Source organism: Lissotriton vulgaris, chromosome 4_1 (genome assembly GCF_964263255.1).
Source record: "Lissotriton vulgaris chromosome 4_1, aLisVul1.2, whole genome shotgun sequence".
Lineage (NCBI taxonomy): Eukaryota > Metazoa > Chordata > Amphibia > Caudata > Salamandridae > Lissotriton > Lissotriton vulgaris.
In genome coordinates, this window is record NC_141691.1 from 1554403758 (window position 1) to 1554427954 (window position 24197).

Genomic DNA, 24197 nt, shown 5'->3' on the forward strand with positions numbered 1-24197 from the left:
TTGTGTAGCGTCCTCCTCAACCTGGTAGCATGTGAATGATTCACACCACACATAGAGCTCTGTGTTATACGTCTTTATTCTTTAGAGTGTAACTATTAACTGAAACTTACTGCATCATAAATTTTATCAACCACACCCAAACACTTAGGTCACTAGACTACAGAGTCCATAAGGGAACACAAGGGTCCCGGCCGCTATAATACACAAGACACTACATATTGTGTCTGACATCTTACCACAAAGGGTGAATCAAGGAATGATTTGGAACCCACCATCCTCCTCCCTGATTTTAACATTTCCATCACAGCAGCCGCAGAGGAAATTGTATCAAATAGTGTCACCACTGTTGTTTCAAGCCTCAAAAGAACTTCAAGGTTCGCAGTCTGCTGATTTTACACGAAGAGTCGATTTCCCTACAGGGATGAACACCAATGTAATAGCTGAGAAGCTATCACAATTAAATCTTTTTTTTAAAAAAATATTTATGGGTTTTTTCCCTTGGATCAAAAGTCTAAAACACCTCCAAAGAGATCTTCAAAATCAGCATAGGATTTCCAAACCACATGGCAGCCAGTACATTTGTGTCTCCATGTGAAAATCTATCTTGCTTCTCCCCTTTCACTACAATCACCGCACATCCGTACCCCATCAAGTTTAATTGTGATGTGAGTACTGTTTCTGCACCCAGCATGGTACAGTCAGCCTGAAAGTGGCTTGCATGCAGCCTTCATTCAGAGAATCCTTTTCCCAAGCTTGCTGAAGGATCCTTTTCCTGCAATGATACTCAAAGACATCTTTGATCTACTATGACTCCTTGGTAATGCCACTGTATGCTTCATTTAAGACTGACATGGTCCCCAATACTTTAAAGTTTGCAGTGATCACACTCATGCAAAAAATCCTGTGTGGAATGGAATGATATTGGAAATGGTCAACTGATTTTGCTGCTGACCTTTCCAAATGGGCTTTTGGAAAAGACATCTTTGAATTGGGAGCAAGAAATGTACCCCGGTGAGTGCAGCGAGGGTTGCAAATCTTCCATATCCATTTTATGTTTTATATCAGATTGTTGGCGACCCTCCTGCCCTCTCTTATGACTGAGGTTTTAATATATGCGGATGACGCACAGTTCTTGATGAGGATGCACGGTCACAATAATAAGGATTTGAGATCTCTGGCCTTCATCTCATTAGTACTATCTTCCATTAAATATTGTATGACAGCTAACTTATTAAAACTTAAATTCATAAAAATGTAAGATATTAGCAAGTAAGTCTCGAAGTCTCTTGGGGACCCAAAGAGATAGTCTTAAACCTAGGCATTTAAATTGATTAAGAATTTTTGCTGAAAAGGCATGACATAAAAACGATTTACTTTTTCTGAGGCAGCTACATTGCATCCGTTTGTTCTCATATCAGGTTATGGTACAAAAGTGTAGGGGGAGCCCAAAATGCTACTAGGAACCTCGGTAATCATATGTCAATGCAACAATTGTTCACTATGGTCTAATTTATCCCAAATATATTGTATTTGTAAGCAAAGTAAATTTGGCAGTTTTCAACTAATGTGGTTCTAATAATTCACAAAGCCAACCAACAAGCAACATTATGTAATCACTAATATAGTTAACTAAAAAGCATTTAGTGTCCCAAGTGGTCAAACAGAGAACAATTAAATGTAAATACGTGTGAACTTGCAGCCAAATAACTGACTACCATCTGGAAATTCAATTAGTGCATATATGCTATTAGCAATCATGTTGTTAAATTCCCCACTCAATGAGCCCAGTCTGTTGTTATATTGTCGACAATATTTCGATCCTGGTATTATCAAGGTCATCATCAGGACAGATATTGTTGGGAAGCAAATCGGTCTTTAGAACTCGGGCCAGATGTAGCACATTTCCATGTTGTGAGTCGCAAATTACGACAATTTGCGACTCACACTTTGCATGTCGCAAAATATATTGTTCAAGAGTCTCAGAAACTGTTTGAGATTCCTAATGGGTTCACTAAAGACCTACCTCATTAATATTGATGAGGTAGGTTGTATTTGTGACCCCTTTGACATCTCACATATTACGGGGATGGTGCCCTGCTGTGGACGGCAGACTACTATATCTGTGTTTGCTTTTTAAATAATTCAATTTTTTTTCAAATGCAGCCCTTTTTCAAACTGCCTGCTCTGCTCTTAAAAAAATCTTGCATGCAATCATAAAGGGGCAGGAGTCTCAAAGCAATCATTCATACCAGGTCAACTAGCTTTTAGGAAGGGACGGCCTTGGCACCCCCTTCCTTCGTAATAGCCACTCGCAAACCCTGTTTTGCGAGTCGGTAATAGGTTACTGACGTGCAAAATAGGGTCCGTATATACCTCAACACTTTCTACCAGTGACAAAGGGGCCGATTTCCCATTTGCAAAAGCTAAAAAGGGTTGTACATCTGGCATAAAGATCGGAATAGCTGATTCACTGTAATTTGCTGAACTAACTGTGCTTCTTCTCAAAGAGATGAATTAAACATTTTTTCAAGCACTTTTAGTAAATGTGCCCCCAAGAGTTCAATGAGTTCCAGTTTACCTCTGAGGTACCTTTCTAGAGGAATGTATGATGTTTTGAATGAAGTTGTATAATGATCTGAAGCCTTTAGGTGACAGTTCTCATGTAATCCACATTGAAGGATGATACAGGATGATACACTTGTACTTGCCAAAAGGTATTAAAGGAAAGCAATATTGTAGGAGAGGAGCTCATTGTCACAAGCAGTGTGTGCCTTAATGATTTTAGCTTATTTACTTCCCTGCAGCATCTGATCAAAGTGGGAATTAAGCATGTAAACAGCCTATCAGTTTTGTTGTAGCCATTAGGGGTGTTGTACTTTATTTTGAGATTTAAACTAATTTTGTTTTTCTTGCTTTTGTAGGGATTCAATCTAAATCAAATCGCAGAGGGTTTTCTTCCATAGGGGACAGTGTTCTGCTCTTTCTGCCAAGGATGTAAATTGTTCTTCTCTTTTCATTGTTTTTAACGAAAATTCTTATCGGGATAGATTTTCATGGATCGCATTCTCTGCAGACCGTAAGCTGGATGGGATCAGTATTTTTCCTGCTGGGTCATCAAAGGTTTTTGGTTTGGAAAGCAGCAGTGTGTAAAGATGACACACTTACAAGCTGGGCTTTGTCCAGAAACTATTGAAAAGGCTCGCCTGGAACTCAATGAGAACACAGAAACATTGCACCAGGATATCCAGCAGGTCAAAGACATGATTATCACTAGACCTGACATTGGGTTTCTACGTACAGATGATGCCTTTTTATTGAGGTTTCTCCGAGCCAGGAAATTCAACCAAATGGAAGCCTTCAGGTTACTGGCTCAGTACTTCCAGTACCGCCAGCTGAACCTGGACATGTTCAAAAACTTCAAGCCAGACGATCCCGGGATCAAGCGTGCATTAATGGATGGATTCCCTGGGGTGCTGGAAAAGCGAGACCATTACGGCAGGAAGATCCTCTTGATCTTTGCAGCCAACTGGGATCAGAGTAGGTAAATGTAGATAGAATCTTTCTCTTTTTTTACACACTTCATTACATTTTGGGTTGGTTTGTAAACATTGCCTCATAAGAGTGCTTGTTGCTAATGTACATGATATCTTTTTAAGTTATAACCTGTTCTGTGGATATAATATGCTTGTCACGTTTGAGAATTTCCTGGCAGTAGCAAGGCTTGATTGAAGAATCTAATACAGGGAAATAGCAGATGGGCGTAGGACAATCAAGCCACGTTAGTGAAATCTTACACATGACACTGCCAATTAGATCTAAAAAATCTTTATTAGAAATGTGTTCTTTTTACACTTAGGGTTTTCTTTGACCTGTTTTACGATTTATATCAGGTAACAGTTTTGGGTGATGACTCACTGATTTCTTCTACTAAATATCGTCTAACATAGAATTCAATCTGCAGGATTAAATTATGGCATGCTAAAAGATATGGGCTGCCCCTTTGCAGCCAGGTCAACAGTTCGAAAAGGTACATGGGAATGGGAAGAGGATCTATAGGCAGACCCTCCATGGTGTTTGATGTCACCAAGGAGATGTTCACTCCATGGTCTGGAGATTGGTGCTCCAATCACTTCTTCGTCACTTTATTTGATACTGTAACATTGTTTTACGCCACTGTCTCCCTGTTCTCTTATTGCTCAGAACTGGGATTGGTTAGAAGCATGAAGTGCAGCAGAGTATTAAGTGTTATATAAAAACAAAATATTTACATCTGTATTCACTTAAAGGCTAGATTTAGACAGAATGGGCATCATTGAAGATAATACTGGATTTCAGCGCCATATAAAGATGTCTTGATGCAATTTTCAGGATCCGAAATTCTCTCCTTGTCGTACAATGATTTTTTTTTTTCGATGTGATCGTAAATATACAAGAATGATTCTTTTGACGGTGATACTAATTTTAAAAAGACTGTGGGAAGTTTTAGGTCTGTGTTGCAACTACAGGCCATGGAAAAGCTCTTGTCAATTATAGATCAATTCTGCTACCCAAGACTACTTTCACTGGATGCATTTCATTACATTGCATACTAATACCGTGCCATTACAACGCGGGTATTACTACGCGATGTCAATGACAACGGCATGCCATTACATCGCATACTTTTACCCTGAGTATGCCTTTACCACGCATGCCATTACAACGCAAAGGTATGCGTGGCAAAGCTATACTCGTGGTTAAAGTTTGCAAGGTAATTACCAACCCTACCCCTACACCTACAAAAACACTACTCCCACCCCTACACTACCCCTAACCCAAAAACAATACTACACTACAGCACTACCCACACTACTCCCACCCTGACACTACCCTAAACCCTCAAACACTACTACCCTACAACACTACCCACGCTACTCCCACCCTTACACTACCCTAAACCCTAAACCACTACTTCTCTACAACACTACCCACACTACTCCCACCCCTACACTACCCCTAACCCCAAAAACACTACTACACTACAACACTACCCACACTACTCCCACCCCGACACTACCCTAAACCCTAAAACACTACTACACTACAACACTACCCACACTACTCCCACCCCTACATTACCCCTAAACCCTAAAACACTACTACACTACAACACTACCCACACTAATCCTACCCCTACACTACCCTAAACCCTAAAACACTACTACACTACAACACTACCCACACTACTCCCACCCCTACACTTCCCTAAACCCTGAAACACTACTACACTACCCTACCCTAAACTACTACCCCCACCCCAAGCACAATCAGCCTTACCTCTTTCCTCGTAGTTCCAGCGTGTAATTTGTAATTTGTAACTGGGTTTTGTATCGCGCCAACTCACCGACAGGTCTTAAAACGCTACTGACCAAGTACAGCAACAAGAAACAAGATGAGAGTATAGAAGTGTCTGAAGCTAGTAACCGACTACTGAGATGTAAATGCGTCTTTGAAGAGTAAAGTCTTCAGGGACTTCCTGAAGTGGAGAAGGTTGGATTCTCTGCGAAGCGCCTCCGGTAGCTTATTCCAGATGATAGGAGCCTGAACTGAAAAGGATCTGCCTCCTTTTGTTGCCAGCTTAAAGCGTGGGCAGGATAGCAAAAAAGAGCCGGACGATCGCAGGGCGCGCTTAGGTTCATATATTTCAAGCCTATCTTTTATATAGGCTGGCGCCTGTCCGTGGATTGCTTTGTGGCAGATGCACATACTCTTGAATTCGACTCTTTGTACTATAGGCAGCCAATGTAGCCTATAGAGCAAAGGGGAGGCATGAGTCCGCCTCGGCACTCCAAATATCAAGCGCGCTGCGTCATTCAGAATGACCTGAAGACGGTTGGATGAATTTTTTGGGAGGCCAAGGTATAACGCATTGCCGTAGTCGATTCTAGACACTATTGTGGCTGAGACAATGGTTTGAAGCATATTCCTTGAGAGTAGGGGGACAAGCTTACGCAGTTGCCTGATCAAATTGGTACAAGAACCAACTACAGCGGACACTTGGTTAGCCATCGAGAGCTCCTGATCGATTTTCATACCGAGGCTCTTAACACTAGGGCACGGTTTTGGAGTGGGTCCAAGTTCTTGTGGCCAAAACAAATCATTCCAGGGGGAGGTGGAGGTTGAAACTACGAGAACTTCCGTTTTATCTGGATTGATTTTCAATAAATTGGACGACATCCAGTTTACTGTAAAACGTAATATGTCTTGGGCCATGGACTGAGCCGATGGTGTGTTGTCGATACTCAGCAGCAGCTGAGTATCATCGGCATAGTTAAAAACTTTACAGTTCATGTTTGCCAGGGACTCTATCAATGGCTGTAAATAAAGATTAAATAAGAGTGGAGAGAGCGCAGAACCCTGCGGGACTCCACAGGCTAAGGTACCCACATCGGAGACCTGATCTGCTAGCTGGATCCTCTGCGTCCTCCCTGATAAGAAGGCTGTTAACCATTTGAGGACTTGCTCTCCTATCCCGAACCTAGCCAATCTGCCCAGGAGCAGTGCATGGCTGACAGTATCAAACGCCGCTGAAAGATCTAATAATATCAGGGCGCTTGGCTTTTTACTGTCAGCCATGCATCTAAGCTCATCTAGTACAGACAGCATTACTAGTTCTGTGCTATGATGGGCACGAAAACCAGCTTGCCGCTCCTGGAGAAGATGGTGAGATTCCAGGAGGGATGACAGGGATTTTAGCACGTGCTGTTCTAGTACTTTTGACAGAAATGGCAGCTGGGAGATTGGCCTGTAGTTCTTCAGGCTGGTTGGATCTGCCCCAGGCTTTTTTATCAGGGGTCTGACGCGTGCCTCTTTAAAGGAAGCTGGTAATGATCCAGTAGCTAGTGAGGTGTTTAAGAGGTCTAAGATCTGATCCTCTAGAATCGGAATTGCTAGTCGGAGGATGTCGGGTGGGCAGGGATCAGCGGGGGAGCCTGACTTGGTGGATGCTACAAGTTGTCTCAGGGTGGTAGGGTCGATTTCGGGGAATCTGGTAAAGATAGGGATTGAGGGGTTTAAAGGAGGCAGTTGTTCGGTGTGTGAGACTGGATTGTCCTTCTTGATATCAGACAAGATGGTCGCTACTTTTTCAAGGAAATATCCTTGAAAGGTATCACAGTCGATCAATATGTCTGCCTTTTCCTCCTTCTTACTTAGCTCTTTCAGGATTTGGAAGGTTTCTCTCTGGATGTTTGTAGCGTTATTTATGCGTGTCTCATAGTAATCCTTCTTAGCTGAAACAATCAGCTTTTTATATATTTGAAACGATGTTCTATATGATTCCCTATCGGTGTCCTTTTTGGATTTCCTCCAACATCTTTCGAGATAGCGGAGCTTTCTTTTTTGTTCGCGTAGACTTTGGGTGAACCAAGGGGCTCCTTTCTCTGCACCCTTTACTTTTGTGTCTTTTCGGGGGCTAACTCATCAATTGATTGCCTGAGGGTAGTTGTTATCGCATCATACTTTGAGTCAAGGTCAGTACCATCTGGATGGATTATGGAATTCTGTTTGTATTTGGGCAGGATTTTGGCCAGGGTATTGGAATTCACTTTTTTCCATTGGCGCACTTTTTTAGTTTTTAAAGGGAGTTTAGTCTGGGAATTGTTTTGCGGTATGTCGTACAGGATTAGGTGGTGATCCGACCAGATACAGGGTGTAATGCTTGTAATGACCGCCTTTGGCATAGAAGACCAGATGAGATCTAAAGTATGGCCTTTTAGGTGGGTTGGAGCTTCCACAAGTTGTGCTAGTCCAAGAGCGGTCATAGTGGTCTGTTATTTCTGGACTAGCGGATCTTGATCACTTTTATCCCAGTGGACATTAAAGTCACCAGTTACCAGGATGTTTTTGTAACGTGTGCATAAGTCTGATATTTTAGGAAAAAAGAGATCGTTGAACATTGAGGTACTTTGGGGTGGGCAATACACTGTTAGGATAGTAAGACAGGAGTTGTTCATAATGATTTTTATCCCTAATAGGTCGACGGTATTTATGGTCTCCGATAAGATTTTGGTTACCGTAAGCTGCCTTTTAAAGATCGTTGCTACACCCCCACCTCGGGTCCGTCTCTGCTCCCAGTTCCTGCTTCCTGCTTCGTCAGATGTTCACGTAGTTGTGAGGAAACAGCCTCAGTTTCCTCACAACGACGTGGATAGCCATTACAGCGCATGCGTGGTAAAAGCGCATGCGATGTAATGGTATGCGTGGTTTTTATCACGCGTTGTAACATCGCATGCGTTATAACGCATGCGATGTAATAGCAATGCGTGGTAAAAACCGCAATGTAATGGCTATTTCCCACTTTCACTGTGTTCCAATATCTCCACAATGTCTGAGCCCTAGTTCTCCACAGACAAAGCGTCATGCAGCTTGAGCAATATTTATGAGATACATTTTGAAACATGTAGTCATTAAAGTGGAGTCAAACAGGAGAACCATTGGTGGCTTAGAGATTTTGATATTTTTTTGGCCTCACTCTAATAAGTAGAATTCAGAAAACAGTAACAATACCCCCCTGGCTGAATATTCACACCAAAACATTTGCCATAGACTTCTATCCACTATATGCTGTTACAGAGGCACCCTGTAGTGATTTATCGGTTAATTGTGCCATCTTTTCATAATTTAATAAAGACGTTTAGGGAGAGAGGATTTAGTGACTAAAAATATGCCTGCTGTGATTTTGGATTTTATCTGAAAATTTCATAAGGTAACTGTGCCATCCTTTGATTATTTATGAAATATGTTTCAAATATGCTACAATCTTACTCCAATATTAATGCAAACAGCTGTATCATGAACAACGTCTGGAAAAATGGATTTGTGTGCTTTGGTTTGCACGCGTGGTACCTCGTTTCTATCATTTATACACCTATTCGTTGCTTTCTGCACAAAACCTTTGTTGTGATTACTGCAGACGACCATTTAACATGTTTCATCAGTGGGTGCACATTTTATGGAGTTGTTAGGTCCTCCTACGAGAATATAACAAAATGATTGTTTGCCTCAGGTGCACGATGTTCATGATAATGGTCTATGTCTTTTCCTGTTGAGCCTCAGGGTTATATATTTAAAAATAAGAAGTGCAGAGTGCTTCACAAAATACACTAAGGTTAGTGTTCTGTCTGTTTCATAGTTTGTATTGATTTGATTTTTGAAATCGCTTCTTATTTTGCCTCAGAGATTTATTTGTGGATGCTTTGACATTTGGTCCTACTAGCCAAACTTTTTTCTCAAGCCTCTCAAGGGGTGAATACCCACAGGTAGATTGGCTTCCTGCTGTTGATCTGCAGCAATATTGAATAAAGTTGTAAATTGGGAAACTTTAAATGATGGGGTCCTAGGCTAGTAATTGACCAAACAAAGGTGGGTATGTGTGTGTGTGGGCGCACACGTGCATTTGTGTGTGTGTTGTGAAATTGTGTGCAGCTTTAATGAGGTACTAAAGAAAAATTAGAGCACCAAATAATGTCTTCTGTTTGTCTAAAACAGGATAATTGCACATGTGTGGCGGAGGAATTTAATGAGGAACTTTCGCCTTTCACTCCTGCTTCAACAAATAGTAGTCTTTCTGTGTCTCTGCATCTTAAGCATCTGCTCCCAATACTGTACCTCCTTGTCTCCAAGTAACTGCTCCCTGATGCTCCTTGTTGTTACGGAGAAGATGCTGAGAGGTTTATGGAGCCCACTACTTGATCGCTTGAGGAAAGGGTGACTCGTCATAGCCACACTGCCACCCTGCACAGAATAGTAGACATGACACGAACGTGTTAAGTGTCTCCTTAAGAGGTTCCACCAAGGAGAAATAAACAAAAAAGGGTAAAAAAAAACTCCTTGCCAGCTTGTAGATCCTAATTGATGATGAAGATTAATACTGACGTGATTAGAAAATTACCAGACTCCCCCTGAAATCAGTGAAGATCAAAGAGCCAGGCAAAATATCCCAGAGCAGACTGCAGGAGAAGTTCAAACTATTAGAAGCAAAACTCGGGGGATAGTAACAAGGGGGAAGAATGCAAGGTGAATAAGCATTCGCAATGCAATAGGTCTCGCATTTGCAAGAGTTTAAGGTATTGGCATTGTAAATGACAATGCCTTTTATTTATCGGTTTTGAAAAACAACACATAAATAAAAGGCATTGTCATTTACGATGCCAATAGCTCAAACTCTTGCAAATGCAAGACAACTGCATTAAAAAAGCTTGTATTCGGTAGGCCGCCGCATTGGAGAGTGGAAATTCTGCAGGCCATTTGGAGGGCTCATGTTATCTTTACAAGCGCAGTGTGCAATGCTTTAACAAAAAGAAAACCGTTAAGTGGAACGCAGTTACAAATCATAGCCCTGAGAGGGGGTCGCTTTGCCAAAATATTGACGCTGCATGATTCCTTCACAACCGGCAAGCTCCAAGGCGTTTACAATAAACACGTTTTTATTGTTTTTTAATCATGAGACTAACATTTAGAATTGAATAGAGTCACTTCCAACTCTGATATATTAAGGAACCATGAAGGACTGTGTCGCTTAAAAAACGCAAGCAACACAAAGGGCACTGGGGGGGAGGGGCCATGGAAAATGCATCCAAGAAGATTTCCCTCATTAACACAGCGCCTGCTTCCTGCAGCGTCTGTGCAAGGGGGCAAGGAGGGCATATGTAGCATGTGGAACAGGCTCAAAGTAACAAAATATTTTGATTAATTAACTCTATATAAAAAAAATACCTGCTATGCATGCAAATGTCTTCAGTTTTTACTTTCTAGTTTAATCACATTGTGACCACCCCTCTGGGAGGCTCACTGATCCTTCCTCTTGCTCCTCCCCCTTGATATGAAAGTGGTGAAGGCGGGTGTTGGGCAGCTAAAGGAGCACTGGCTGAAACCGGAGAAGAGGCAGCGCTGTGCGTGTGCTACAGAGTATGAGGGCTGCCCCAATACGGTAAAAAACAATGCAAACACCATGAAATGGACACTGCATATGTAAATTAAATTTAAAAAATACAACCTACACAAAGGGCGTGGATGGGAGAGAGAGGGGGAACAATGGAGGAAGCATCCGGAGATTTTCTTGATTAGCGCAGGGCACGCTTTGCGTGGGGGTGATATTTAAAAGTTAAGCTGACGCCCATGAAGCACGCCGCAAATACCAGTAAAAAAATTTTTAAATGGTGGCCATTGCTAAAGCTGGCATCCCACCAGTGCTCTTTAAATTTAATTAGGCAAAGGGTTCTCCGGAAGGGCTAATGAAGGCAATATCGAAAGGTCACGCGTAAATGGTCCAGTCCTGATGGGAGGTTACAAAAGCCAACAAGGCGGTACTAAGGAGGGACTAACAAGTCTCTTTATGAATCAGATGCCAGCATTTACAAAGGACATTGACATAAGCCAATGACAAATATGGGCAGACAGTGGGCAAAGCTTATATTACATACTCCACTACAAAAAGACTACCAGAGCAGCGCATGCGTGCTGACTCTCGGCTTGACCTAACAAGGGGAATGAATGTTGCAACTTGTCCATCACTTGGAAATGCCTCTTATATATGATTCAAACAGGGCCTGACAGCACAGGAACAGAATTTACTTAATTTTGGATTGGGAATCTATCTTGGATGACATTGTATAGGCAGACACCATCTTGGAAACTGACACCTCACAAGGAGACACCTGGCACCATTCTTGGAATTCATGGTGTTGGTTTGGTGAATAAAGAAAAGACCCAAGTTTCACATAATGCCCTTCATGTCCGACACTCCAGAGTCTCACAGAATACCCTGCTACATCGCACCACGGAAAAGTAAAGGATGACAAAGTTATGATCCCCAAAACATTAATGGCATTTGAAAATTGCTAGGAAAATGCTAGTTAAAAATATACACCTGATGTAATACATGCAAACCCCCTTTTCCTGCAAATGAAAATACAAAAATCACCAAACAAATTCAAGTATTAATTCCAAATTGTCAAATTAAACTTAAGCCACACATGTACATGCCTCACAGAAAGCCCCAATATTTCATTATCTCCACGTGTGCTAAACTCAGGGAGCACTTGCAAACCTCTATTTCCCTGCAGCCGAAGTACCTGTGCTTTCATTAGACCATAGCAAATGGTCTACATTCCAACAAATGTCTGAGGAGCAGAATGTTAACATATTCAAGACACAAAAACCCACCTTTTGTTATGATGATCCATTGCTAGTCAGAATAATCAACAGCCATTTACAGTCCTTTTGTAAAATCTAGTGTCACATTATCAACAAACCTAATGCAAGGATTAGTCTTACCTGATAAACTACAACCCAGCCAAATCTTATCATGTCTCAAAAATCCCAGTTATCTTACAAACTACAAACCAGTTACATAGCCACCTTGGATGGGAAAAGCCAATAAAGAATATGTCAGACATCAACTCACACAGTCCATTGAGAAAGAAAACATGGTTGTTTGTTACCAATCCAGATTCAGACAACCCTGGCTGGCAGTGGCGGTTCACACAGGTAAGAATCTTACCTGATAAACTACAACCCAGCCAAATCTTATCATGTCTCAAAAATCCCAGTTATCTTACAAACTACAAACCAGTTACATAGCCACCTTGGATGGGAAAAGCCAATAAAGAATATGTCAGACATCAACTCACACAGTCCATTGAGAAAGAAAACATGGTTGTTTGTTACCAATCCAGATTCAGACAACCCTGGCTGGCAGTGGCGGTTCACACAGGTAAGAATGGTGGGGCGGGGTGGGAGTGGTGGAAGTGGACTGACAACAGGAAAAGTAATATAAAATAAAGAAATGAATAAAACCACTTACTTTGCGCTGGCCGCATCGGCGATGTAGCAATGCGGCGAACGCAACGTAAGTAGTTTTATTTATTTATTTATTTACTATAACTTATCCAGTCGCCTGTCCACTTCCATCTTCCCCCACCCCGCTCTCACCTCAATGAACCGCTACTGCTGGCTGGGGAAAGTCATGGATAAATCTGTCACTGACCAACTCACACAATTCATCAAGAATTAAAAGTTGATTGCTACAAGGCAATGTGGATTCTCCAAGGGCTGTATGTATCCTTGCAAAAGCTACAAAAAGAATTCTGGATGATATCCACCAGATATTGGATAAAGGTGACATCTGCCTGCTCGTCCTTGAGCTCTCATCTGTTTTTGATAGGTTTGGTTGCATGACATTATTACAAGTTCTCAATACCTGTACAGGCTTAAAGGGCAAGTTACTGCCCTTTACCTGTAGATTGGTACTGATGTTTCTATGGAGATTGATACTGCTTCTCCCATGTTGACTGGTAATGCCCTTTCTCTGTGGATTGTTCTTAAACTTCAGCCTAAGGGCTCCTTGAGCAGCTCCCAGCTTCACTTGCAGTGAGCAGCACATAGCTGCCTTGTTGCAGTGTTCACGCCATCTTAGCATATGTGCAGAAGTTCAAGCAGCCCCCATCTAGAATACCTGGTGATGGTGCCAGCCTCCTGAACAGGAAGGATTGGAATCCCAACATCCTCCTGCTATTTAACATATATAACCTCCTTCCACAATGTATTCCCTTAATTTGTGTAGCTACTAAGGGCTCATATGCAAGCCCATTGCGCTGCCAGTGAGTCACTTTCTTTGACACACCGGTAGAGCAATATCCAACTGCATGACTTTTCATAGGCTTGTGAATATGGGCCCCTTTTACGCATTAATCTGTGTGAAAAGAGCGTTCCATGTGTGTTGCTGCGGGTGTTCCCATGCAACATCCATGGAACCTGACACACTCCCAGATTTACAGTGTTTTGTAAAGCTGGGAATGCGTCAGAATCCTACGTCTTCTCAGGGGAAGTGTAAGAGCAGTACAACTAGAAGAAATACTTTTATTTTTCCTCGTTCTTTCCTGCAGCATGCATAGAAAGAGGAAAAAGCATCAAGGATTGTTTTTTGTGTGCAGGATGGTGTCAATTCTTGCACAAAAGCAATCATCCCCGCAACGCAGGCATGCTTGCAACATGAGGCAAGGGTGTCTGCATTGGAGCGTGGTTGATGTTTGTGTGCCGGTGCAGGGGAGAAGGACAGCAATGCGCCATATCTTGTAGCCAGGAAGGTTTGCTGCACTGCTGTATATCAAAATGTAGTTAACAAGGCCCTTATTCACGAAAGAAGAGCTGGCAAAGCCAATTTGTCAGGTCTACAAATACCACACGCATAAATCTGTGCGCAAACCCATCAAACAATCCTGCTTGGCACCTTGTAAAAACAAAAAATAGTACTACTTGATCCCCAGTTCCAGATGAATGGGCAAGACTTATGACACCCATGACAAGCTTGGTACATATATCGATATCGCCATCTGCACTGAACAATATTTATGATAATTTGCAATCACTGGCGCCTACAATGAATTACTCTAAAACAATGCAAGGTGGAGATAGCTGGTGATTACTCTACTAGTCTCCTTTCTCAGCTTTGGGGCCTTTAAGATTCACCAATGGTCAATGGAGCCAAAATGCCCGTTTAGGCAACCAAAGAAAACCCTCTAACACAAAATGCCACCTGCCAGGGCACTGGTATTCTAAGCACCCTCTGAAGTGGATATTGTAGGGCTGGTCTGTGGACAGACAGCCAACAGTGACACACCCCTGGTGTGCTTTGGAGCGGAACAGTAGCAGCAGGGAGACACTCGAGAGGTGCAAACAAAAACTGACAGAAACATTGGACTGCCCAGAATGACAAAGTTTGGGAATGTTACATCTGTTCTGAAACAGGATTCATGGCCGCCCCAATGGGCACCTTGTCCATCCACATACAGTATGCTGTCCTTTACTTGTCATGAATAAGATGACAATCTTGGAACGGTAATGTAATGATTCACCAAAATCCATATAAGTGCCTGCAAACAACACAGAATGCCAGCAGTTCCCCCAAGTACCAAGACAAGAAGGCTGCCACAAATGTCCTTCCACTGCAGCCCTGCATCCTGTCCATAGAGTTGCACTGCTAACAACTCTTGAGAATGTCCTCATGAGGTGTTCGCAATATAACTTGCAACAAACAATACCAATGGCATACTACTGGGCATAGTCAAGTCTAGGAGCCCTGACAAGCTCTTCTCCTCGCGTCCTGGCATTGAGTACAGAGTTCATTTCTTGGCCCTGTGAGGCTAGTAGTGACAGACCGTCCATTAAGGACTGGCCTCAAGACGTCTGGGGGGAGGGGGGATTATCTGCGATTGCAGAGAAGTACTTTTTTGCCTAGTGAAAAAAAATTTCCGTTCAAAACAGGGCAGGCACAAAAGTCAACTTTTATATAGACATTTTGGGGCAGATTTACAAGCCCCCCTGCGCCACCAGTAGGTCACTTTTTGTGACATACTCGTGGCGCAGGGGGCTCCTCCATATTTACAAGGACAGGAAAAGCCATCCTGCATGACTTTTCCTCTCCTTGTAAATAAGGCCCCTTCACACGCAGCACTTTGCGTTGAAGGGGCATTCCCATGCAACACCCATGGAACAAAACACATCTCCAGATTTATGAGAAATGGTAAATATGGAGATGCGTCTGAATGCTACGCCACCCTAGAGGTGGCGTACCAAGGCGCAATGAGTAGAATTTTTTTCATTTCTCCTCGATTTTTCCTCTTCAAATGCTTGTTGCATTCTACAGCATGCATTGAAAGAGGGAAATGCCTGTAGTGATTGTTTATGTGCAGGAAGCTGCCCCTTCTATAAAGAACTGTAGGCATCCTGCGTCTCCCTGACGCTGGCAAAGAGGAAAAATATTTGTTTTCTCTAAGTTTTTTCTTCTTTGAGTGTGTATTTATTTTCTGCAGCACACACACAGAAAATTCCCTTAGAGCATAGGTTTTGTGCAGGAATGCTAACTGCACTGCAGACAACATTGCACTATGGCATAAAGGTGCCTGCATTGGTGCTTGGCTGCTGAAAATGAACCATCGCAAGCAGAGAGCAGAACTGCACCACATTTTGTAGATACCACGCAGTTCAGCTCTCTCCAGTTAACGCAACACAACTTTTCCTGCTCCCTTGTGTTGCTCCAGCTCATTGTAAATCTTGATGCGAACTTTGAAAGAGCATCCAGTCAGCATTTCTTTCATGAAAGCTTACTTCATGCGGGATATCAAAGGGAAACATTAAAGAGATGCGGAGAATTTTGTGTGAGATGACAGTCATTTATTTATTATCGGGCCTCTGGTAAAAAGCAATTCTCAAGCTGTAAACACAGAATACAATGTGAGCGAATGCCTTTGAAAGTAAAACAATTGCTGACGGTGTCTGCATTTGTTGCAAATGTGCCTTAACAAAGAATATTGTTTAGAAAAAATAAAAAAACGAAACCTAGCTGTATGAGTACTGAGTGCACAAATGTGGTAGGGCAGAACATTGTTTAGACAAAATATAGTGGAGTTCAAGTGATGCTTTCTGTAGATATCACCTGTACTGCTCTGCAGCTGAATGGTTATTATATTCCATAAAACTGTCACTGTAACTGCATGCAAAAAACTAAGTTTTAGAAATTAATGTACAATGTTCCTGTCAATATTATGTTAGAAGATCATACTACAATCTTTAATTAGGGCTAGACTGCAGCACTGCAATGTCACTGAAACAAAACTGTAAGTTGGAAAAATGGTTAGAAAGTTGGAAAAATGGATATATATATATACGAACCAAACTCCTGTCTATCGGATCTGGATTCCGACTTCAAACCAGGTACAGACCACACAAAAGCGCTTCAGATGGTTGCAAGGTGGTTTATTGACCCCCTGTCTTCAGCATGACGCGTTTCGGCTACGTCACTGTAGCCTTGTTCACATGACAATGGGAACCAATGGTTGTGATTAAATACTGTGCACAATCAGTAAATGGGCTTTAACAGCACGATAGACATAGAAAACGCATTCTTAAAATTACACTCCGATGCAAATCCATTTAAATAAGATGTGGTAAATAACAAATCACATTCCTGGAATCATTAAAGGACATATTGTATCAAATAAATAAGTCCTACCACGTCTAACAAGCAAGGGAGGTAAATCAGATATAAACTGTATAATTTAAAAAAAAAACGTCTATATACAAAGTATTAACATTAGATGTATAAAAACCCAAATGTATTTAAAAAGAAGTGCTACATTGGTCTACATTCCAGCAAATGTCGGAGGAGCAGAATGTTAACATATTCAAGACACAAAAACCCAACTTTTGTTATGATGATCCATTGCTAGTCAGAATAATCAACAGCCATTTACAGTCCTTTTGTAAAATCTAGTGTCACATTATCAACCTCTTAATGCAAGGATTAGTCTTACCTGATGCACCACAACCCAGCCAAATCTTATCATGTCTCAAAAATCCCAGGAGACTCCAGTTATTTCACAAACTACAAACCAGTTACATAGCCACCTTGGATGGGGAAAGTCAATAAAGAATGTCAGACATCAACTCACACAGTCCATTGAGAAAGAAAACATGGTTGTTTGTTACCAATCCAGATTCAGACAACCTTGGCTGGCAGTGGCGGCTCACACAGGTAAGAATGGTAAGGCGGGGTGGGAGTGGTGGAAGTGGACCGACGACAGGAAAAGTAATATAAAATAAAGAAATAAATAAAACCACTTACTTTGCGCTCGCCGCATCGGCGATGTAGCAATGCAGCGAGCGTAACGTAAGTAGTTTTATTTATTTATTTATTTATTTACTATTACTTATCCAGTCACCTGTCCACTTCCATTTCCCCCCACCCCGCTCTCACCTGTATGAACTACTGCTGGCTGGGGAAAGTCATGGATAAATCTGTCACTGACCAACTCACACAATTCTTCAAGAATTAAAAGTTGATTTCTACATGGCAATGTGGATTCTCCAAGGGCTGTATGTATCCTTGCAAAAGCTACAAAAAGATTTCTGGATGATATCCACCAGATATTGGATAAAGGTGACACCTGCTTGCTCGTCCTTGAGCTCTCATCTGTTTTTGATAACTTTGGTTGCATGACATTATTACAAGTTCTCAATACCTGTACAGGCTTAAAGGGCAAGTTACTGCCCTTTACCTGTAGATTGGTACTGATGTTTCTATGGAGATTGATACTGCTTCTCCCATGTTGACTGGTAATGCCCTTTCTCTGTGGATTGTTCTTAAACTTCAGCCTAAGGGCTCCTTGAGCAGCTCCCAGCTTCACTTGCAGTGAGCAGCACATAGCTGCCTTGTTGCAGTGTTCACGCCATCTTAGCATATGTGCAGAAGTTCAAGCAGCCCCCATCTAGAATACCTGGTGATGGTGCCAGCCTCCTGAACAGGAAGGATTGGAATCCCAACATCCTCCTGCTATTTAACATATATAACCTCCTTCCACAATGTATTCCCTTAATTTGTGTAGCTACTAAGGGCCTCATATGCAAGCCCATTGCGCTGCCAGTGAGTCACTTTCTTTGACACACCGGTAGAGCAATATCCAACTGCATGACTTTTCATAGGCTTCGGAATATGGGCCCCTTTTACGCATTAATCTGTGTGAAAAGGGCGTTCCATAAGTGTTGCTGTGGGTGTTCCCATGCAACATCCATGGAACCTGACAACATCCCAGATTTACAGTGTTTTGTAAAGCTGGGAATGCGTCAGAATCCTACGTCTTCTCAGGGGAAGTGTAAGAGCAGTGCAACTAGAAGAAATACTTTTATTTTTCCTCGTTCTTTCCTGCAGCATGCATAGAAAGAGGAAAATGCATCAAGGATTGGTTTTTTTGTGCAGGATGGTGTCAATTCTTGCACAAAAGCAATCATCCCAGCAACGCAGGCATGCTTGCAACATGACGCAAGGGTTTTGTGTGCCGGTGCAGGGGAGAAGGACAGCAATGCGCCATATCTTGTAGACAGGAAGGTTTGCTGCACTGCTGTACATCAAAATGTAGTTATCAAGGCCCTTATTCACGAAACAAGAGCTGCGAAAGCCAAAATGTCAGGTTTACACATACCACACGCATAAATCTGTGCGCAAACCTATCAAACAATCCTGCTGGGGCAGCTTGTAAAAACAAAAAATAGTACAACTTGATCCCCAGTTCCAGATGGATGGGCAAGACTTATGACACCCATGACAAGCTTGGTACATATATCGATATCGCCATCTGCACTGAACAATATTTATGATAATTTGCAATCACTGGCGCCTACAATGAATTACTCTAAAACAATGCAAGGTGGAGATAGCTGGTGATTACTCTACTAGTCTCCTTTCTCAGCTTCGGGGCCTTTAAGATTCACCAATGGTCAATGGAGCCAAAATGCCCGTTTAGGCAACCAAAGAAACCCCTCTAACACAAAATGCCACCTGCCAGGGCACTGGTATTCTAAGCACCCTCTGAAGTGGATATTGTAAGGCTGGTCTGTGGACAGACAGCCAACAGTGACAAACCCCATGTGTGCTTTGGAGCTGAACAGTAGCAGCAGGGAGAGACTCGAGAGGTGCAAACAAAAACTGACAGAAACATTGATGGACGGCCCAGAATGACAACGTTTGGGAATGTTACATCTGTTCTGAAACAGGATTTATGGCCGCTCCAATAGGCACTTTGTCCATCCACATACAGTATGCTGTCCTTTACTTGTCCTCAATACGATGGCAATCTTGGAACGGTAATGTAATGATTCACCAAAATCCATATAAGTGCCTGCAACCAACACAGAATGCCAGCAGTTCCCCCAAGTACCAAGTCAATAAGGCTGCCACAAATGTCCTTCCACTGCAGCCCTGCATCCTGTCCATAGAGTTGCACTGCTAGCAACTCTTGAGAATGTCCTCATGAAGTGTTCGCAATATGACTTGCAACAAACAATACCAATGGCATACTACTGGGGGAAACATCACTTACAACGCATTCATTACAACGCACTACCATTACAACGCAACCATTACAACACAAACCATTACAACGCATTGCGCTGGGGGGCGCTCTAGGATAGGGAATATATTTAATTTACTATCCAACACCTTCCCTACTATCCACGGGGACTGGAGTTGGAATAGTAAATTAAATAATTCACTATCCAGCGCTTAAAAGCACTATGCGTTGTAATGGTATGCGATGTAAAAACCGCGTTGTAACAGCAGGCGTTGTAATAGCCTGCGTTGTAACGTCACCAATCCACTACTGGGCATAGTCAAGTCTAGGAGCCCTGACAAGCTCTTCTTCTCGCGTCCTGGCATTGAGTACAGAGTTCATTTCTTGGTCCTGTGAGGCTAATAGTGACAGACCGTCCATCAAGGACTGGTCTCAAGACGTCTGGGGGGAGGGGTGATCATCTGTGATTGCAGAGAAGTACTTTTTTGCCTAGTGAATTTTTTTTCCATTCAAAACAGGGCAGGCACATAAGTCAACTTTTACATAGACATTTTGGGGCAGATTTACAAGCCCCCCTGCGCCACCAGTAGGTCACTTTTTGTGACATGCTGGTCACGCAGGGGGCTCCTCCATATTTACAAGGACAGGAAAAGCCACCCTGCGTGACTTTTCCTCTCCTTGTAAATAAGGCCCCTTCACATGCAGCACTTTGCGTTGAAGGGGCATTCCATGGGTGTTGCTGTGGGTGTTCCCACACAACACCCATGGAACAAAACACATCTCCAGATTTATGAGAAATGGTAAATCTGGAGATGCGTCTGAATGCTACGCCACCCTAGAGGTGGCGTACCAAGGCGCAATGAGGAGAATTTTTTTCATTTCTCCTCGATTTTTCCTCTTCCAATGCTTGTTGCATTCAACAGCATGCATTGAAAGAGGGAAATGCCTGAAGTGATTGTTTTTGTGCAGGAAGGTGCCCCTTCTATAAAGAACTGTAGGCATCCTGCATCTCCCTGATGCTGGCAAAGAGGAAAAATATTTGTTTTCTCTGAGTTTTTTCTTCTTTGCGTGTGTATTTATTTTCTGCAGCACACACACAGAAAATTCCCTTAGAGCATAGGTTCTGTGCAGGAATGCTAACTGCACTGCAGACAACATTGCACTATGGTATAAAGGTGCCTGCATTGGTGCTTGGCTGCTGAAAATGCACCATCGCAGGCAGAGAGCAGAACTGCACCACATTTTGTAGATACCACGCAGTTCAGCTCTCTCCAGTTAACTCAACACAACTTTTCCTGCTCCCCTGTGTTGCTCCAGCTCATTGTAAATCTTGATGCGAACTTTGAAAGAGCATCCAGTCAGCATTTCTTTCATGAAAGCTTACTTCATGCGGGATATCAAAGGGAAACATTAAAGAGATGCAGGGGATTTTGTGTGAGATGACAGATGTGGGGTACGAATAGTCATTTATTTATTATCGGGCCTCTGGTAAAAAACAATTCTCAAGCTGTAAACACAGAATACCATGTGAGTAAATGCCTTTGAAAATGGCAAGTAAAACAATTGCTGACGGTGTCTGCATTTGTTGCGAATGTGCCTTAACCAAGAATATTCAGCTAGATTCATGAAAGAGCCGTTTTGCGAGTCCTTAATAGCGATTATTAAGGAATCGCTATTAAGGACTTGCAAAACGGGATTCATGTAGGAATCGCAAAATAAATTGCGATTCCTACACATTCCTTATTTGCGATTAGCAAATTGCTAATCGCAAATAAGGAATAACTCCCCATTCATTCCTTTGGGCCTAAATGGCCCATAGGAATGAATGGGGAGTATTCCTTATTTGCGATTAGCAATTAGCTAATCGCAAATAAGATAGCGATATCAAGGGTGCCAGGGGTGTCCAAAGGACACCCTGTAGCACCCCTGAAATGCAAATTTACACAGGTGTTGCGCACACACATGTCCGAAGGACATGTTTGTGTGTAACATACAACTGAGAAAAATGCACAAAAGTGCATTTTTCTCAGTTTTCGCTATTTACCACGAAGTCTGACTTTGCGGTAAATAGCGGCAAGAAATAGCGAATTCGCTATTTTATAATGGTTCATGAATAGCATTTAAGGAATCTCAAATTGAGATTCCTTAAATTCGATCGCAATTTGAGAAATCGCATTTTTTTGCAATTTCTCAAATTGCGAGTTCATGACCCATTGATGAATTTCAAATCCCATTTTTGCAGGAGCAAACGGCCAAATTCTGCGATTCGCACCGTTTGCACCCGCAAAAATGCTTCATGAATCTAGCTGATTGTTTAGAAAAAATCAAAAAACGAAACCTAGCTGTATGAGTACTGAGTGCTCAAATGTGGTAGGGCGGAACATTGTTAAGACAAAATATAGTAGAGTTCAAGTGATGCTTTCTGTAGATACCACCTGTACTGCTCTGCAGCTGAATGGTTATTATATTCCACAAAACTGTCACTGTAACTGCATGCGAAAAACTAAGTCTTAGAAATTAATGTACAGTGTTCCTGTCAATATTATGTGTTAGAAGCTCATACTATAATCTTTGATGCGGGCTAGACTGCAGCACTGCAATGTCACTGAAGCAAAACTGCAAGTTTGAAAAATGGTTGGAAAGTTGGTAAAATGGATATGCACTATATATATATATATATATATATATATATATATATATAAATATATATATATATATAAATATATATATATATATATATATATATATATATATATATATATATATATATATATATATATATATATATATATTCACTGAAAAAAACATAGGTTTCACATCCGTTATAGTTAGGAATTAGCATTTAAAAAACCTATTAAATTCACTGAAAAAAACATAGGTTTCACACCAGTTATAGTTAGCTGGAAATTTTACTGACATAAAACTATTGAAATTCCCACGTTATAGTTAGTTGGACTCACTATAACTTGCGCGTCTGCAATGCACTGCTGATGACGTCACATATTACATCACTCATGACATGGTCAGTGGCATCACTCATGACATCATAGGTTTTTTAAATGCTAATTCCTAACTATAACTGGTGTGAAACCTATGTTTTTTTCAGTGAATTTCATAGGTTTTTTAAATGCTAATTCCTAACTATATATAAGGCCCCAAACCTATGTTTTTTTCTTTGAATTTCAAAATTTTGTTAATAGCAAATGTCTATAGCTATGAAATGTAATATTTTTGAAAATGAATGAATCCTATATTTTATTTGTATTTAAAACAATTTTTTTTAATGTATATATATATATTTTTTTTTACCCTGGAGCGCTCCCGGGGCGCGCCCCGGTGAGCGCCCCGGAAAGCGTATTCTTTTGAAGCGCCCCAGGGCGCGCTCCGGAGAGCGTCCCGTTAGCGCTATTGCCACGAACTAAAACATCATCATGACGTATCGCGTCCACGTGATGCGCACGGCGTAAGGCACCCGGAAGCACTCGAGCGATTACGATCGCGCAACGTAAACATTCAACGCGCTTACGCGACGCGACCCGGGGCATATATATATTTAAAAATATATATTTCTTTTTTATATAAATGCCAAACCCGCCGTTTCCCTCGCGCTGTAGTCTTCCTCCCCAGCCACGAACCAAGGTATTTAGATGCCAAATTATTTTATTTTCAGTGCTGTCGCCTTAACGTTTCGGCTCCGTGGAGCCTTGATCACATGACAGCGTGTCATAGTTCTAGACCAATATTTAAAGTGCAAGTGCTACCATTTCATTGGGTTACATTCAGTAAACGTAGACAACAGACTATTTACAACACTTCTTAAAAGTAAAGGAAGTAAAAGTAATTAATTGTGACTTAAGTACTGATAAAATACCGCAAGTTGTAAAATGCACTGCATATATTGACACGCCATTCCTATTTACAACAATATTGCGCAAATTACGCAAGTCATAACACTAAATGTCATGTGTGTATGTCATATACCAAAGAATTATTATGGGTTAAAACCCTTTATACACTATGCAGTACTATAACGACTTGTTCACTCGAGTAACCCATACCTAAAGTGCTACGTACGTGTAAGTAAAGAATCAAAAAGTGCTAAATGTGCAATGAGAATAACTAGATTAAAATCCAAATAATGCTGTTACATTAAGACAGACTGAGCCCAGTCTGTCTGTCCAAAATACATATACATTTCCAGTAAACTCCGTGTGCAAACAACGAGATAATATATCTAAGAGGTATAATACAACTGTACTTTTCATGAAATAGTAACCAATGTATATATATATTCACTGAAAAAACCATAGGTTT

At 41.7% G+C, this 24197-nt stretch overlaps 1 protein-coding gene across 1 annotated transcript in view; it reads left to right on the forward strand.

The window, feature by feature from the left end:
* Positions 1-2921: 2921 nt before the first annotated feature.
* The window catches only part of CLVS1 (clavesin 1), a 460764-nt gene continuing 439488 nt past the window's right edge, over positions 2922-24197 (forward strand). The window contains exon 1 of the mRNA XM_086965796.1: positions 2922-3541. Within this exon, the coding sequence (XP_086821922.1) occupies positions 3153-3541 (389 nt within the window). The 5' untranslated portion in view covers positions 2922-3152. The remainder of the gene's footprint in view (positions 3542-24197) is intronic.